Below are 18,141 nucleotides of genomic sequence, written 5' to 3'. Positions count from 1 at the left end.
GCCTTTGTGTGTGCCCTTCAGATGCCCACGGTTCTGTACCTGTCCTTCCCTGTCCATCTGTGAGCGACCTTGTGTCCTATTCCTGTTTATCCCTCTTTGTCCCTTCCTGCCCGAGACTGGGTGCCCTTGTCCACTCTGCCTCTGTGTGTCCTTCACACGCTAATCCACCTCTGCGTGGGCGCCACCTTCCTGCTCCCAGAGAGGAGATTCTACTTCTGTTGAGGTTGGGGAAGGAGGCCAGAGAGGAAGATGGAACCTGGCCGGAGGCGCGGTGATGAACGTGGACCTATGGACATGGAGGTCACGGTTCCATTCCTGGTCAGGGCACATGCGGGCTTGGTACCTGGTGTGGGGCGTGCAGGAGGCAGCTGATCAATGATTCTCTCTTTCATCATTAATGTTTCTCTCTCCCTCTCCCTTCCTCTCTGAAATCAATTATATATGAATTATATAAGAAATATATAATGGAAGATGCCCCTGTTTGGGGGCAGCATCCGGGAGGCGGTGGGAAGACCTGAGAAGCCACCTATGTGGGCGCTGGGTGTGGGGTTCAGTCCTCGACGGGTCTCCCATCCATGGCCACGAGGTCACCCTCCTCACGGGTCCCTGGGGCAGCCCCTCCATGGGAATGGCTTGCTGCGCAGCCTCCCCTTCCAGGTCCTGGCTCCGGAGCCCTGGGCACAGCCCGGGAGGACTCAGCGATTGTGGAAAAAGTGCAATAAAATGTGAAATGTGGGCCCTGCAAAAAAAAAAAAAAAAAAGAAATATATAATGGAAGATGGAAAGGATCATGAGGGGGACAAAGATGATGACAAAAACGAAAGGACAGTGAAAGGCCCAAGCTTGAGTCTTCCCTAACGCCTGCTATGGCCCCCTCTTCTGTACCCTCTCCATGTGTCTAAAGCTCACCCTGCCGATATAGACAAACTCATATGCCACCTTCTCCATGAAGCCTTCTTGTTTGCTTCCTGCTCTGGATTCCACAGCATTCTTTCTGCACATCAAGTCTTAAACTTTAATGCCCCTGAGGTCAGTGGGAAAACTTTATACATATATATATATATATATATATATATATATATATATTTTAATTTATTTCAGAGAGGAAGGGAGAGAGACAGAGAGATAGAAACATCAATGATGAGAGAGAATCACTGATTGGCTGCCTCCTGCACGCCCCCCAATGGGGGGGATCTAGCCTGCAACCCGGGCATGTGCCCCTGACTGGAATTGAACCCAGGACCCCCAGTCCACAGGCCGATGCTCTATCCACTGAGCCAAACCGGCCAGGGCTGGGAAATCTTCTTAAAAAGGAAAATTTCTGAATTGGTGCTTAAGAGATGCTTATTCAGTAAGGGTGGGGTGGGGCCCAGAGTCCATTTTTAAGAAATTAATTGCAAAGCAGAACCACTCTGGGAAACTTGACCTTCCAATCTTGGTGAGCTTTGCACAAGGCTGCCTTCTGATACCCGCTTTCCGAATCTCGGTCCCCCAACCTATTTTCTGGTGACTTTGGGCGGTCACCTCTCTTCTCTGAGTCTCACTTTTCTCCTTAGAAAAATGGATAGAGCATTAAGGAGCCCTGTCCTACTTCTGTGAGAAACCCCTGCTATTAACACACAGTGAAACGACTTAGAACCCTAAGAGAATAAGAAACTTTTAAAGGGATGTGGCTATCCTTGTTCCTTGTTAACACATCTGCTGCCCTGCAGAGACAAGAAGCCCCACAAGGCCAGGGACCTGTCTTTGACAGATATTTTCAAAGCTGGTCCTCTTACTCTAAAGATTGATGATTCATCTTATTAGGTATATACCCGGCCCTCAAATGGCTATTTTTATACAAGAAACTGATAACAGAAACTTCACGGTACACTAGCTGGTTTGGCTCAGTGGATAGAACGTCAGCCTGTGGACCAAAGGGTTTCAGATTCGATTCCAGTCAAGGGCACGGACCTTGGTGGCAGGCTCCTCCAGGGCCCAGGGCCTGGTCAGGGCTCATGCAGGAGGCAACCAATCCATGTATTCTCTCACATAGATATTTCTATCTTTCCCTCTCTCTTCCACTCTCTCTAAAAATCAATGAAAAAATATCCTTGAGTGAGGATGAGAGAGAGAGAGAGAGAGAGAGAAAAGGAAGGAAAGAAAGAAAGAAAGAAAGAAAGAAAGAAAGAAAGAAAGAAAGAAAGAGACTTCAGGGCATGGGTGGGAAAGGGATTTATATTTCTTACGTGCACTCTTTCATACGTTTAGAAATTTGTAACCTGTACATGTATTATCTATTCCAAAAGTAGTAATAGTAATAAAGTCTTCCAGTAAAAAATACTGAATTGAACCTACCTAATTGGATTCCCTCCTGAAATCCTGCTAAAACTTCAATAAAGAAATTTTTTGTGAAAAGGCATGAAAGACCATTTTGAAGAGATTCAAACCCACAAAGACGGGGATGATGGAAAGAGGAAAGCACGGTTACAACATTTGGAAGATGGGAAGCAAATGGCCCAGTGGTAACTGGCTTGGCACATCCCAGAGAGCGGAGACCCAAGTTGGCCGCGGGGAGTGTGAGGATCAATACGATCTCCTGAGGAGCCTCCCGGGCTCAGGAGGCCTCTGGGAGGGAATGAGACACGGGAGGGGAAGGGAACAAAAAGGAGGGCTGGTTAAAAGCTGTTTAAGGAACGGCTATAGCCCCTCCCCCGCTTCAGGATAGTGGGAAACAGGCTCTCCCAACCCCAGACAAGAATAAAAGAAGGCGCCCTGGCTGGTCTGGCTCAGTGGATAGAGCCTCAGCCTGCGGACTGAAGGGTCCCAGGTTCGATTCCGGTCAAGGGCATGTACTTTGATTGCAGGAACATCCCTTTGGGGGGGGGGGGGGAGCGGGGCGGTGCAGAAGGCAGCTGATCGATGTTTCTAACTCTCTATCCCTCTCTCTTCCTCTCTGTAAAAAATCAATAAAATATATTAAAAAAGAATAAAAGAAGGCTAGCCCTGGCTGGTTTGGCTCAGTGATTAGAGGCTCAGCCGAGGACCGAAGGGTGGTGGGTTTGATTCCCGGTCAAGGGGCTGGTCAAGGGTACATACCTCAGTTGCAGGTTCCCCAGCCCCAGGCAGGGGCCCCTGCAGGAGGCAACCGATCAACCAAGTAACCTCTCTCTCTCTCTCTCTCTCTCTTCTGGTACGCGAGATGATACTCCAACGCTCCAACCATCCCAACCAGGGCAGTGATAATTTTATTAAACACTTACTATGTTCCCAGGCTCTGTTGGAAGCACTTTAAATACATTAATTCATTCCTCAATACAACCCATTTCATAGACATGGAAACGGAGACACTCCATTTTACAGACATTCAAACAGAGACTCAGGTCCATTAGGTAACTTTCCTAAAGTGACACGGATGGTGGAGCGGGCACCCAGACCCCGATATCTCTGATCCTTAGCCACTCTGATTCCCCCTAAAATGCAGAGCAGCATGGCTGCACTTTTATTTTTGGGTGGCACTCGGGAGAGGGGGCAATAGAGATATTGTTTTGAAAAACCACTGGTCTAAACTACCCCTCTTCCTCTCCTAGTGGGGGTACTGGGGCGCCAAGAAGTGGTGATGGGCGTAGGTCACACAGCCCTGAGGGCTGGGGCCAAACCCCTCTACTCTCTCTCAGGAGTTTAAAGGGAAGAAACTGACGTTTCCTTGGAAACTAATGAATTAGTGAGGCTTTTTTTGTTTGTGTTTTAATATATTTTTATTGATTTTAGAGAGGAAGGGAGAGGGAGGGAGGGAGGGAGAGAGAGAAACATCAATGATGAGAATCATTGATCAGCTGCCTCCTGCACACCCCCTGGGATCGAGCCTACAACCTGGCCAAGTGCCCTGACCAGGAATCACACCGTGACTCCCTGGTTCATAGGTCACCGTTGAACCACTGAGCCACACCAGCCGGGTGCATCTATGAGGTTTTGATACTGACGATCTCCCTTACCACCCCATAACACAGCTATTTGTATTTACATGTTCACAGTGGTGGAAGGAAATGTTGTTGAGAGGTTCAAGTCACTTGCCGAAAGCAAGATTCAAACCCAGGTCCCCTGGAATACAAACCCAGGTTGTTGCCAGTAGCCCACACTTCCCCTTCCCTAGCACCCTCAGCCCCATCCCTCCTGCTCTGAGTCAATCTTCCTTCCTGATATGGACAGAATAAGTCCACCCCCCTCTTCCCCGACCTTGCTCCTTCAGAACCCCACAACCAGATCTGCACTCACACGTCTGCTCTGCGCTGGGGCCTCAAGTCCCCTGACTTCTGTCCTGACCTCCCTCCTGTACAAATGCAGAAGCAAGCACCAGCAGCCACCGCATCGTTTCACTGAGACATTTGTGAATTGGTTCCAAGCTGCACTGGCAGTCGGGGGGCCTGTGACCTGTGTGCTCAGATCTGACCACTCAAAGCGTCGTGTAAAGCAGCCACGGCACCTTGAGGCTTGTTAGAAATGCAGGCACCCCACACTTACTGAATTAGAATTGCTTTTTAAGAGGATCCCCAGGTGATTCGGTTGCACATTAAAGACTATACAGCACTAAGTCAGACCTACATCCCAAGGGATGCGGGCTTATGCCCACCTGCCCCTGTAACTGACCCTCTTCTGCTCTTGGCTGGGTTGTTAGGGGCAGCTGTGAGTTGGTGGATGTTGTTGTGAAGAGAACTTGGATATTAAATTGCACCCAAGGCCTGGGAGATTACAGCAACAAAGGGAACCCTGGTTGGTTTATTGCAACCAGCATCTGCATGGTGGACTGAGGCAGGCCCAAGAGATTTGTTGCAAAACAGAACGTAGGATCCTTATTGCCACCTCTGCACAGGATTTCCTGACACAACAAAGTGGAGAAATGGATAGGACTCTTAACTCAATGGGTGTGTGCTACATTGGAAAGTAGTTTTAAAATGTTTGTTGCATTGCAAGTGTGCACATTTATAATACCGGCCTGAGCACTAAAAGAAAACCTATTGTGACACTGGCTTTACTGAAATATCTTTAAAAATGTGTGACAAGTGTCTCTCCTAACAGCAGTAAGAACAACAAAGGAAAACATTAGCCTGACAGAAAATGGACTATCACAAGGACTGACTGCATTTCTAAGTAGAATGCATCGCAGGATAAATGCCTCCTGGAATGGCGCTGCTCTGTTGCAACAAGTTTGGATTTGCTATTGGACAAATCTGCAAGTCCAGGGCTGAAGACATGCTCTTTTCTTGCACCAGGACCTTGCAGAGGGCCCCACTGTGCTGGAAGCCGGTCCATCCTTGCTGCTTGACACGGTCGCTGCAGGGAAGAAACATCTGCACAGCATATGTTTCAAGGGACCTGGCGTATATGGCATACTGTTCTTAATATGTTTTCTCACCTTCTTGGCGCTATGTGTTTTAACCAAGGTCACCTCTCCGAAAAATGTTGTTTCCCCAGGTAGGGATTTTTCCCTGAAGTTAGGGAGGGAATAAAACCCCTTAACTAAGTGCCAGGCTGGTAGTTAATCACTTTAACTACGAACAATCACGCTTAAACTACATAATCTTTACTCCCTGGAATGGAGATAAGAAACGCCCTAACCTTTGGAATAGAATTGATAGGATTAAAATCAACTGGTATAAATACAGATGTAACAAGACAATAAAGAGGAACCTGGCTATGATGATCACCTGAATGCTGCCTCCGTGTCATTCCTTCTTTGCTGACTCCATCCACACCTTGGGGAACCCCTGGACCTGCTGGGGCTGGACCCCAACACCACTGAGCCAGCAGCCTGGGGTCTAGAGGGACTCCTATCACAGGGGGAATGAACGATGCTAAGAGGACACACTGTTATATTGGCAAGACTTGTGACTGCATTGCCGTGGGCAGGACAACCAACTGGCAGGAAGGCCTGTAGGAACGGCAGGCCTTCGCCAATGATGAGCGCCTACTCCCTGCGGCCGAAGCTGGCAGAGCAGCAATGTTACCCCATCTGATGGCTGAGGACACTGAAACTCAAGAGTTAGGTTCAGGGGTCGTCCAAGTTCTCACGATGGGTGAACAGCCAGCAGAGTGGGATGTGGACCTGGGCTTTTTGGCTACCTCCTGCCCTTCCTTGCAAGGAGACTACAATATGCTTTGAACTAGGATCCGGAAACGTATGGAAAGAAAAACATGCATATTTTACCTTTTCAAACCTAAAATATTTTGTTGCAAACCTTTAAGGATCTGGACACGCTATAACAGAGAATTCAAATATCTTATTTCTTTTGTTGTTGTTGTTAATCCTCACTCTAGGACAGAGGTTCTCAACCTGTGGGTCGCGACCCCTTCGGCGGTCCAACGACCCTTTCACAGGGGTCGCCTGAGACCATCCTGCATATCAGATATTTACATTACGATTCATAACAGTAGCAACATGACAGTTATGAAGTAGCAACGAAAATAATTTTATGTTGGGTCACAACATGAGGAACTGTATTTAAAGGGCCAGAAGGTTGAGAACCACTGCTCTAGGACATTCTTCCATTGATTTTTAGAGAGAGTGGAAAGAGATAGGGAGATAGACACATTGATTGATTGGCTGCCTCCTGCACACGCCCCACCGCAGGGATCCAGCAAAGGAGGTAGTGCCCCTGAGCGGAATCAAATTCATGATCCTTCAGTTGGTGAGCCTACACTCTACCCACTGAGCCAAACTGGCTAGGGCACCGATATCTTTTTTTTTTTTAAATATATTTTATTGATTTTTTACAGAGAGGAAGGGAGAGAGATAGAGAGCTAGAAACATCGATGAGAGAGAAACATCGATCAGCCGCCTCCTGCACACCTCCCACTGGGGATGTGCCCGCAACCCAGGTACATGCCCCTGACAGGAATCGAACCTGGGACCTCTCAGTCCGCAGGCCGACGCTCTATCCACTGAGCCAAACCGGTTTCGGCAGGGGGCACCGATATCTTATTTCTAAGAGACCACAGGTATCTGGAATTTGGGCAAATCCAAGACCCATACAGTGACAGCAAATCAAAGATGTCATTAGAATAAAGTCTTGTTTGGCTCAGTGGGAAGAGGCCTGAGGTCAAGTTTTGTTCGATCACTAGATAAGCTGCAACCCTGGCTAAAATGTAGTCTCCGGAATCCAGCAAAATCACACTCGTTCTTTAAGGCCCAGCTCTGGTAGCCACCTCTGCGAAGGCTTCGCAGTTTCTCTCCCGCTCCCACCCCAAGCAAGGTAGCGCCTGGCTCCGGGTCTTCACAGCTTGCTAAGGATCTGGGACTTACTGGCTTCTACAACCTCTTCCCGCTAGAATACACCTCATCTTCGAGGGCTTGGCTAGCGTAGAGCCCAGCTCTCTTTCGGCAGGAGCTAGCATGGAGAACTGACATCCATCTAATGCACGCGGAACGTGGCCACTTCGTGCCACAGCCCCTCTGCCACCTCCTGGCTACCAAACGCTTCCATAAAGCCCGCACTGAGGAGCAAATCTCCGACGTTCCCGGGGTCACCGACTGGAAGCACGTGGAGGTCCAGGGCAGCCCCTGCGCGCGCAGCGGCCCTGTGCGCGCCCCTCGCCCCGGCGCCCAGCGGCCCTGTGCGCGCCCCTCGCCCCGGCGCCCAGCAGGCTGCGAACCCGGCGGGCGCCGAGCACACGCTCCCGGCTGGGGATGGAGCAGAGGGCAGGGGGCAGAGGGCAGGGAGACCCTGCGAGAAGTCGCCACTTGACCGAGTGCAGGCCACCGTGGTGAGCGCCCCGCGGGGCCGGGGGAGGGGCGCCAGGCCGCTCCGTCCAGCCGGGCGCCAGCTCCTCCCGCCGGGCGGGCACCCTCCGACCGGGGGCACACAAAGCCTGCTCGGCGAGATCGGCGCTCGGCTCCCCACGCCTGTGTCGCCGCGCGCCGCCAGGGCGGCCTCAGGTTGGGCGTCGGGCGGTGGCAGGCCCGAGCGTCCGGAAGCTGCGCGCATCGAACCTCGGCGGGAGGGGGTGCGGCGGGGGAGGAGGAGGGGAGGGGGAGGAGGGAGCGGGAGTGGGGACCGGGCGGGGGGTGGAGGAAGAGGCCTCGCGCAGAGGAGGGAGCAATTTAATTTCAAACACAAACAACTGCACGAGCGCGCACCCACCGCGCCGGAGCGTCGCCCCGGGATCGGCGCCCGCCCCGTCCGTGCGGCGCGCGCGGGGAGACGCCGTGGCCGCGCCGGAGTTCGGGCCGGGGGCCGCCATCGAGGCGGGGGCCGCGCGAGGGCCGGAGCGGAGCGGCGCCGCCACCGCCACGCGCGCCAACTTGGGCTCGCGCTTCCCGGCCCGGCGCGGAGCCCGGGGCACCCGGAGCCCAGCCATGTCGCGATCCAACCGGCAGAAGGAGTACAAATGCGGGGACCTGGTGTTCGCCAAGATGAAAGGCTACCCACACTGGCCAGCCCGGGTGAGCAGCGCGGCCAGCCGTCCGATCCCCCCCCTCGGGCTCGGGTTGCATAACACCGGGGAGGGTGCGAGCGGTCCGCGAGGCGGGTGGGGGCGGGGGTCCGGGCCCCTGACTTGCCCCCAGCCCGCTCGCGGGTTATATAATGGGGAGGCGACCGGGTGGGGGCGGCGAACACCTGGCAAGACGGCGTCCGAGCGCAGAGGCGTGTGCGCGGCGTGGGGACCCGAGGGCGCGGGTCACTTTGCGACTTGGCCGTGCGCGCTCAGCTCTGCTCCCAGCCCCCGTCCTCCCAGCGGCTTCGGACCCGCTGCCTTCGGTTTGGGCCGGTCTTGTAACTCCTCCCACCCCCCCAGGCGCCACCGCCACCCCCTTTGGGACCCCCTTAGACGCCCCGCTTCTTCATTGATTGTCGCCCCAAGCTCAAACTCCTTGCTGGGTTAAATGATGAAAGAAGGACACCAGCCCGTGAAAGGAATAGATGGGGGCGGAGTTGGCTTCTGGAAAACTTTGGTTCGGGGCGTCCTTAAGAGGTCTGACGTGGAGAGGGTCGAGGAATGGTTGGGGACGGTGTAGGAGGCGATCGCCCTGGTTCGGAAATCATCCGCCAGGACCCTTCTTCACTCCTTGGCCCCACGAAAACATGCCTCCATATGCCGCCAACTCACATTTGGGCCTGAGGGTGCCGGGCGCACCCGGTGGGGCAGGGAAGTCCAGTCCATACCGCCTCTTCGCGGAGGCTGGAGGCGAGGCGACGTGGGTGGAGAGCCCGAGTGGCTGCTACACCTCCCCCACCCCATCCCACCCCCACGTGAGCCTCGCGGGCCTCAAAGGCCCAATCTGCCATGTGGTGGATCAGCCCGCCAATATGAGGGCCCCTCCCCCCAGTCCAGCACCTGGCCAGGTGGGAGGGTGGGCCCCAAAGTCCTGGGTTTGTAGTCATGTTTCCCCCCTGAGGCCTGCGACAGGTGAAGTAGGAGGGAGGAAGGTGGCCGGATGGAGCTGGAGGAGTTGGGGGATGCCACAGGGGGCAGTGCCTCTGGCAACTTCTTTCAAAGTTGGTATGGGGCGGCCTTGGCATTCGGAGGGGGTGCCTAGGGTGTAGGACTGGTGGAGAGTGGAGTCCAAAGGCAGAGAGGGTGGAGGGGGAGGGCATCTTCTGGGTCAGGGGGCCACGTGCAGAATTCCCTTAAGGCCGTGGTTTCTCTTGGTGGCGCGAGTCTGTGTGTCTTCATCTGGCCCAGATCCTGCCCTGAGCTTAGGAAGTTGCCCCCAGGCTCCCTGGTGTCCTGTTCAGAGTGTCAGGCCAACTTTGGGGTCACTGGGAGGAAACCCGGAAGACCCTTCCTCATTCCGTACTCTCCTCTGAGTCTGCCTAATCCCATATGCCTGGAGCTCCTGTTTCCTGGAACTTCTAGATGCCTGGCTTCTGGAATGGAGTACAAAAAGAGCTGGACTCTGCCCGACCCCAGGGCCTCCTAGAGGATAGGGGAGGCAGCACCCACAGCGGCCTGGTGTGTACATGTATGTGTGTGGCATGTGAACACTCATGTACTTTACCCTGCACCTTTGATCCAACTGGCTTCTTGGCCTGCATGCAAGGCCCTGGTGGGCCGGGCAAGAACTGAATCCAGGTCTTTACTGCTCTGCCTGCTGGGGTGGGACAAAGTCCAGAGACTGGGCTAGGGCCTGGGGAGGGGTTACAGCTGGAATGTGGGTTAGAGAACCAGGGATGAGAAGAGGGGGCAGGAGAGACACAGGTGCGCCTACATTGGCCCTGTGAGGAATACCTGTAGGTTTTGGTGGCTGTTTGTAGTGAGGGCAATGCCTGGGGCTGGGGATGCCATCCATTTCATCTCTTCCCACTGGCCTCCAGGGCAGAGGGTGGGCCCCCCCCGCCCCCCCCCCCGCCCGCAGGCAGAGCCTCTTCCTTTGTTGATGCCTGGGCCTCTTAGATAAAGTTAGGGCTGGGGGAGGAAGACCAGACCAGGGTCCCAGAGCTGGGACTCCACCCTTTGCCTGTGCTCTGGCTCTTTGGGTGGGGTGGGGTGGGGTGGGGTGGGGGCACTACACCCAAGTTATTTCTGACATGCATCCCCCTTAAACACCAAAAAAAAACCCCAAACACCCCAAAAATAAAAAAACAGACAAATTGGTCTCCTCCCCATCCCCTGGATGTGGTCCTAGTCCCTAGAGGGGCCGGATCCCTCCTGAGATGAAGAGCAGGGGACCACCCCTCTGCTGTGGTGAAGGCCACCGTGGACCCTCCTTCCCGCTTCTGGGCAGCATGGCTGATCCTGGGTGAGGCTAGAACAGCCGGGTGCTGGGAGAGTCAGCCAGAGGGCCACGTGCTGGGCCCCACCTGGGAGGATGGTGTGACTCCATCTTGACCTTCTCCTCCCTCTTCCTCCTGCCTGACTTCTTGGGGGATCTCCAAGCTCTTAACAGTTAACCACCAGGACTCAGGCACTTGCCCCCCTTCCCCCCAGGTTCCTTCCTCCTTTCTCCCATTCCTCTGGGTCCCGGACAACCTAACCTGAGCAGCCCGAGGGCCTCACTCCTCTTTCCTCCCGCCGCCCCGCCCCCACACCCAGCACACTACCTTCTCTTTTCTGCCTCTTGGGTTTGCCACACTTTCCCGGCCCCAACTGTCTCCTGCCCCAGATTTTCCGGTTCCTGGGTCAGGTGGGGCCTGGGCCCTGGGTGTGGTGGTTAGAGCCCTGGCTGGCAGGGACCGTGGGCTGTGCCTTCCCTGCTGCCTTCCTCTGAACTGCTCAGGCCACCCTGGGCCGGGGTTTGGTCTGAGGCCGGGGGTGAGGTGTTCAGGCCTCTCCCCCTCTCCTCACCTGGGGGTTCCCGATCCCTCTTCATTCTTCAGGGTGCCCACGGGCTCTGCGAGGACAGGATTTCCTATGCGTGGGCCTGGCCCGAGAGGAAAAAGTAACTTGCCTGGATTCTGGGAGGGCAGAGAAGTAGCAGACCCCGCTCCCCTGCTGGGCCAGTGGAGGGGCTGCAGTGGGTCTCCAGCACCCATCTGGCCTCACCCCGACCCACTTAGCCTTGACTCACGTGTTGAGTCACAGCCGGGATATAAAGGCACCGCCTGGGAGACGTATGTTTGTATTGGGGGCACATGCATCCTCAGAGACCTCATGTCATCTTCCAAATGCTTATAGTGGAGGGCCCACGATAGAAGGGATTTCTCTGGGCGGCTGGGGGAGGTAGAAACTCCATTTAGTGAAAAGAATGTACCTCCTGGCCCCTTCCCCACAGGTGTCCACACACAAGGTGAGGCAGGGGGGTGGGGTGACCCTTTAGGCCTCAACCTGTGGGTCCAGACCCCTTTGGCAGTCAAACGACCCTTTCACAGGGGTCGCCTAAATACATCCTGTATATCAGATATTTACATGACGATGCATAACAGTAGCAAAATTACAGTTATGAAGTAGCAACGAAAATAATTTTATGGTTGGGGGTCACCACCACATGAGGAACTGTATTAAGGGGTCGCGGCGGTAGGGAGGTTGAGAACCACTGCTTTAGGGGTAGCGGCCCATCTGCCCAGGCCCTGGTCTCTCTTCTCCTCTAGACCCACCTTTTATTCGGCTAGAGGCCAGCAGGGAGGGTCTGTCCGTTGTGTCTCATTGTCTGTTTTTAATTCCTAGCCGTTCTTTTCTTTCCCTCCCACCCTGAGGTTGGGCAGCCGTGACCTCCTGGGCCCTGTCACCCCTTATCTCCAAGTCGGCTTCCCCGGGAAAGAGCCCCGCGGTCCGGGGAGCTGCTCGGCTGCGGCTGTGCTGGACACAGCTTCGCTGGCCCCACGCCCTCCCCCAGCCTCAGTTTCTCTCCTGTCATCACGCATTTTCCGGGCGCATGCGCATGCGCGGCTCCCGCGTGGCACTGAGCACGGAGCTGGGAGTTCGCTGCGGTGCTCTCAGCTGGGACCCGCAGACCCCACCCCTGCCCCGGGGAAGCCGCTTAGGGAAGGGGCTATTGTTGCTATTATAGTGCGAGTCTCCCGGGATCCCTAAGCCCCGGAGGCTCTCAGTTTGTGGTGTGTTTTTTTGTTTGTTTGCTTTTTGCTTCTCCCTCCGAGAAGAGGGCGGGGAGCTAGCTGGTAACTGGACCCAGGTGTCCTGGCCGAGGACGGGCCCCTCTGCCTCCACCCCCACCCCGAGGTCCTCGCTCCCCGAGAGGCCCGGGCTGGAGCTGAGAGCACTGCCCTGCGCCCGGGCGCCGGGCTCCAGGCTCCAGGCTTGTGGGTGGGGTGTGTGTCAGCGTCCCCTCCTCCCCGATCCGGAGAGAGGGCCTGGGGGAGGGGTGGTCACATTCCTGGTTGCTGAGTGGCCCCGGGGGGCGGGGTTGGGTTGTCATGGCGATGGAGATCGTGTGTGTTTTTTTTGGGGGGGGGGCAGGGTGCCTTTCCACCTCCCGCATTCGCACCTCAGCGTCTGCTGGTCACGGGGAGGCCCCGTCGGTGCCCGACCTTCCTGGGGGGAGGGGCTGGACCTCTGTCCCCAGAGGCCACGGGGCAAGTGGAGGAGGTGCCCAGGGGCTGGAAGGCTCCATGTCTGGAGCAAGATGCCCCTCCGATTCGCGCCCAGGGCCCACTCTCTCTCCTGGGTCTATTTTAGCACATTTCCAACCTCCCAGCTTCCTGTCTCCCGGGCCCTCAGGTGCTCTGTTCCCGTCTGGATGCGTGAATCACTGCCTGTCCGCCTCTTTCCTATCTGCGCCTGGGGCCCCGGGCAACATGGCCACCTGGCCTCCGTCCGAGGGAAGCCCGGTAGCTGGAGCTGCTGCAAGTGCTGCTGGGAGTTGTAGTTTCTCCTCCGTTGAGCTTGGCCTGGGCGTCCAGGGCCTGATCTGAGAGGCCGGCTGGGCCGCTGCCCTCTGCGTTTCCCGGACCTCAGACCCCGGCACGTTCACAGCTGCCTGCAGCGCCCAGGGCAGGCCGGGCAGGGCGCCAAGTCAGGAGGGCTCTCCCCAAGCCCTGGCCCTCACTCACTTGCCCTGTTATTTGGGCAAATAACTTTTCAAAGTGTTTTCCTAGAAGCCTGTTGTGGTTACTACTGGGGGGCGGGGGGGGGGGGGGGCGGGGAATAGGCAGCCATGGCCTCGCCCCTCCACTGGCACCAGAGCCGTGTGCTTCCATCTGTCTCAGGTTCATTCGGCAGCCTTTGCTGTGCACCTGCTGTGTGCTAGGCACTGCGGGGCGTACAGACAGGCCTCCCTGATCTCGGGCATGCGTGGTCCTCGTGGACATTGATTCGATGATAACGTGAACGGCTGAAATTGGGATCGTGAGGCTGCCGTGAAGTTGAGGTGCTGAGAGCTGTATCTGGGGAGCTGACCAGGTTGGGGGAGATGGGGGAGTTTCTGGAGGAAATGGTGACAGGGCTGAGGTTGGAAGGCTGGTCAGGCGTTGGTGAGTACAGGAGGCTGAAGGATCAGCCTGGCTGGTTACGGTCCTTTAGCCCTCACCACCCTGTGGCTTAAGCCCTATGACTATCTCCATTTCAAAGACGAGGAAACCGAGGCAGAGAGGTGCCATAAGTTGCCCAGCGTCGTACCAATATTGGTGGCAGCAGTGGGACCTGCCGTCATGAGAAGAGGTGACAGGTTGATGGGAGGAGATGCTCACCGGGGTCCAGCACTTCCAAAGGCCGCGCTGGCTGCCGTGGGGGGTGGGGGGGGTAGGGGGGCAAGAATGGAGCCTGAAAGGATGTGGGTGCTGTGGTTTTAGTCCAGGCAAGAGGGGACCGTGGTTGGCCAGGGTGATAGCAGAGATGTAGAGCGTACGGATAGGGTCTGGGCATTTGAGGGCAGAGTGGATGCTGTTTGATTTGTGAAGGAGCGGGGGTGACAACTCTGGGGTTTCTGATGAGCCGTCATGTCTAGCTTTGTTTGAAAAGTTCCACCGCTAAGGGTCATTCCACAGCCCCTGGGTGACCTCCTGGGTCCCTCTCGGGCTTACGCTGATGTGCCTTAGAGGCCAGCCCCCACCCCAAACCTGCAACTCAGACCTCCCGCTCAACTTACTTCTCTTCTTGCTCACAGATTGACGAGATGCCGGAGACTGCGGTGAAGTCAGCCGCCAACAAATACCAAGTCTTTTTTTTCGGGACCCACGAGACGTGAGTGAGGGGCAGCGGTGGGGAGGGCCCCAGGCAGACCGCTTTGGGGAACGGGTGGTTATGGCGCCCCTTCCCTGTGGGGCTGCACAGCTCCGAGGCAGCGAGGGGCTCGAGAGCACAGTCTCCCATCTCTCACCAGGGCATTCCTGGGCCCCAAAGACCTCTTCCCTTACGAGGAGTCCAAGGAGAAGTTTGGCAAGCCCAACAAGAGGAAAGGGTTCAGCGAGGGGCTGTGGGAGATCGAGAACAACCCTACGGTCAAGGCTTCTGGCTACCAGGTGAGCTGCCAACTGCCCAGTAGACCCCCTGGAGAGCAGGTGTGGCCACAGGCTCTGGACACCCCGGGCCCAAGCAGGATGCTTAGTCTTCAGGAATGGGTCTCAGGAGAACCAGGGCTCTCACAGTAGTAGCTCAGAGGGCAGAGGGACGGGGGCCAGGGGGCGGGGGAGGCTTCTGGCCAGAGGGTATGGGGTGCTGGTGTGTGGTGTAGCTGTGAGACCGGGGGTGGGGGGCAAGAACAGGATGGAGGCGGTAAGTGGGGAGGCCTCTGTTGGGCCCAGGGTGAGTGTAGCACTTGGCCTTAACTCTTTCACAAAGGCTTCCCGGAGGAGGTGCACGTGAGCCGGGCAGGACGAGGCGGGAGGGTGGGGGGCGGGGGTTGGCGGGGAAAGGGTCCTAGCTCCCTTTGGGAGAAGTTGACCCGAGGTTTTGCCTCCTGCTCCAGCCCTCCCCCCTCCTGCACAGAGCCCTGCCTGCCCGGCCAGTGGGTTTACCCCGGGGCTAATCCGACAGAGGTGGGTCTCAAATCACTTGTGAGACTGGGCACCTGGGTGGGGGTGGGGGAGAGGTGGGAAAAGGAAGGAGTGAGTGGCTGAGGGAGGGGTCTGGGGAGGGGGCCCAGCCTGGCAGCCACTGGTGCCACTCAGCCTCTGCCGTCACTGCCACAGTCCTCCCAGAAAAAGAGCTGCGTGGAGGAGCCGGAGCCGGAGCCGGAGCCTGAGGCCGCAGAGGGCGATGGTGACAAGAAGGGGAACACCGAAGGTAGCAGTGATGAGGAAGGGAAGCTGGTCATCGACGAGGCCACCAAGGAGAAGAATGAGAAGGGAGCGCTGAAAAGGAGAGCAGGGGACCTGCTGGAGGTAACTGGCCTCCCTGGGGCCCCGGGGCTGGGTTCCCAGTCTGAGAGAGGCCTGGCCCCTCGTCTTAGGGAGTCCCTTGCTGAGGAGCAGAGGGCTGGCCAGGGACTGGCCTATCCAGGAAGGAGCCTCTGGAGAAAGGAGGGGGAGGCCCAGGCCGGTGGCTGCCACCCTCCCTCTCTAGCCTCAGCCCACCTCATCCATCCCTCCCGATCCCGCCTAGGACTCCCCGAAACGTCCCAAAGAGGCGGAAGATCCTGAAGGGGAGGAGAAGGAGGTGGCCAACTTGGAGGGGGAGCGGCCCGTCCCTGTGGAGGTGGAGAAGAACAGCACCCCCTCGGAGCCCAGCTCTGGCCGGGAGCCCCCAGAGGAAGAGGAGGAAGAGGCTGCCAAGGAAGATGCTGAGGTCCCAGGCATCAGAGATCATGAGAGGTGAGTGAGCCCTGAGCTGGGAGGGCCCAGCCACCTCTGGCGAGGCGGGGTGGAGGGTCTGCAGCTACCCGCCTCTCGGGCGGCCGGGTGGACTTGGCGAGGAGATGGCACTGGCTGGGGCGAGGGCAGGCCAAGGCCTCATCACTAACCCTTCTCCCCTCTAACCCTCCTTCGCAGCCTGTAGCCACCAATGTTTCAAGAGGAGCCCCTGCCCCGTTCCTGCTGCTGTCTGGGTGCTACTGGGGAAACTGGCCATGGCCTGCAAACTGGGAACCCCTCCCCACCCCACCTGCTCTCTTCCACTCACTCTCCCTCCCCGAGCCGGTCCCGGAGATGGACCTGGATGTGGCACGCCATCTGGCCCTGCCGCCACGTCACCTCCACGCCCCCACACCGCTGGGATCTGAGTCAGGGCTATGTCTTCTGCTCCATGGGCTGAGATGAGGCCATTATGTCCCTCCCTGCCTGGATCTGGGTCCCAGGGTTTCTGGACCAGCTGTTTTCATCTCCTTACACCCTTTTGCCCCTCCCCCAGGCATTCTGGGTCTCTGGGTTGGTTTGGGTCAGAGTTAGGAGTAAAAAGGATGGAGGGTAAATGGCAAGGGTGGGCTTCTGGGCCGAGAGGGACAGTCCTCAGGTCGGGGTGGGGAGTGGGCAGGAGGACGGCATCTCCTTGAGCTCCGGTCCCTTCCTCCGACACCTGTTATCTCAGCTGCCTCGATTCAGGGAAAGTGGGACAGCTCACGGGGGAGGGCCTCCCTCGACGATGGATAACACCCATTTTTCCCTTTGCTGATCACCCCAGGAGTTCTGGGAGTTGTAGTTATTCATCAAAAGATTTTGGGGCTTCCAGTTGTTTGGTCCGTGGACTTGGGATCTGAAGGGCCGACTTCGCTGAGCTGCGGTGGGAGTGTTGAGGAGTAGCTTCTCCTTTTAGATCTTGGGCCAGAGATGTGATGCCCTGGGGAGACCCCTCACTGCCCTTCCCCTCTCCCCACAGTGCTCAAGGCCAGCCTGCAGTCACAGGTCACCCAGACATAAAGGAGAAGACACATTTTTTAGGAAATGTTTTTAATAAAAGAAAATTTAAAAAAAAAATTTAAAGATCCCTATCCCTCTGTGTGGCCCCCACTCGGCTCCTTTCTTCCTCGCTGTTGCCCTCGTTTCTGAGGTGCACTGGGAGGCCCCCCTTCTGCTAGGGCTTGGTGACGCTCCTTCTGTAGCTGGGGCTTTGGTGTCCCTCCTGGTGTCACTCCCCACCCACACTCTCCCACCCGGCTCCCTCCGTGTTTCACCAGATCCGATTGTCCCCCCTGAGAGGACAGGGAAGTGAGTGCCCCTCCCAGCCTCTTTCTCGGGGCCTCTCTGCCTCTTCCATCTCGTGCCCCTCTCCCTCTCCCTAGGGCTCTGATGAAAAATTGCTGACTGTAGTTTAGCTCTGAGAACCGTAGACAATTTCAGTTCTAGGAAAATAAACCTGTTGATTACTACATTGGATTCTGGCTGATTTTTGGGGGGGTCTATTGAGAGGGAGAGGGGAAGGGGAATACAAATGATTTCCAAATTAACTTTCAGACTGAGATAGGGGGTATCAAGCCTCTCCTTCATTCTCAGGCTGTTCAAAATATCCAAAGTTCTGCATGAAGGCAAAGTCACAGAATACACTATTTGTTTTACTTCTCTTGCCCAGTCACTGTTTAACACAGGTTTCTCCGTAAGCACCTGAAAAGGTAAAAAAAAAAAAAAAGTGCACACGATGGAGGTGTCAGTGTCGATACCAGGCACAGCCCACATGGCCATGGAAGTGGGGCATCTGGGTTGGCTGTGGAAGTAACTGACACCCAAGAGCTCAGTAAACAGGCACCTTTCACTGGTGATCAGAGGCGAGGGGGTTGGTAGGTGGAATCTTCCCAGGTGGATGAGATCATCGATCATATGCGGGTCCTGGCAGATTTGACATTTCGTGACCAGATCATTGGCTGACAGTGTTTTAATCTGCCTCGGCCGCCTCCGGCAGAGA

The 18,141-nt window shown here is 56.3% G+C and overlaps 1 protein-coding gene across 1 annotated transcript; it reads left to right on the top strand.

The window, feature by feature from the left end:
• The first annotated feature begins 8,046 nt into the window (after nucleotides 1-8,046).
• On the top strand, nucleotides 8,047-17,611 carry HDGF (heparin binding growth factor). Its single transcript, XM_081113195.1, has 6 exons — nucleotides 8,047-8,419; nucleotides 14,477-14,553; nucleotides 14,693-14,831; nucleotides 15,501-15,692; nucleotides 15,913-16,121; nucleotides 16,299-17,611. The coding sequence occupies exons 1-6, from the start codon at nucleotides 8,333-8,335 to the stop codon at nucleotides 16,303-16,305; spliced, it is 711 nt and encodes a 236-aa protein (XP_080969321.1). The 5' UTR covers nucleotides 8,047-8,332; the 3' UTR covers nucleotides 16,306-17,611.
• The last annotated feature ends 530 nt before the right edge of the window (nucleotides 17,612-18,141 follow it).

The sequence above is a fragment of the Myotis nattereri genome (assembly GCF_964212035.1).
Source record: "Myotis nattereri genome assembly, chromosome: 18".
Classification (NCBI taxonomy): domain Eukaryota; kingdom Metazoa; phylum Chordata; class Mammalia; order Chiroptera; family Vespertilionidae; genus Myotis; species Myotis nattereri.
The sequence above is the reverse complement of the archived record's forward strand: the minus strand, read 5'-3'. Positions and strand labels throughout refer to the sequence as shown.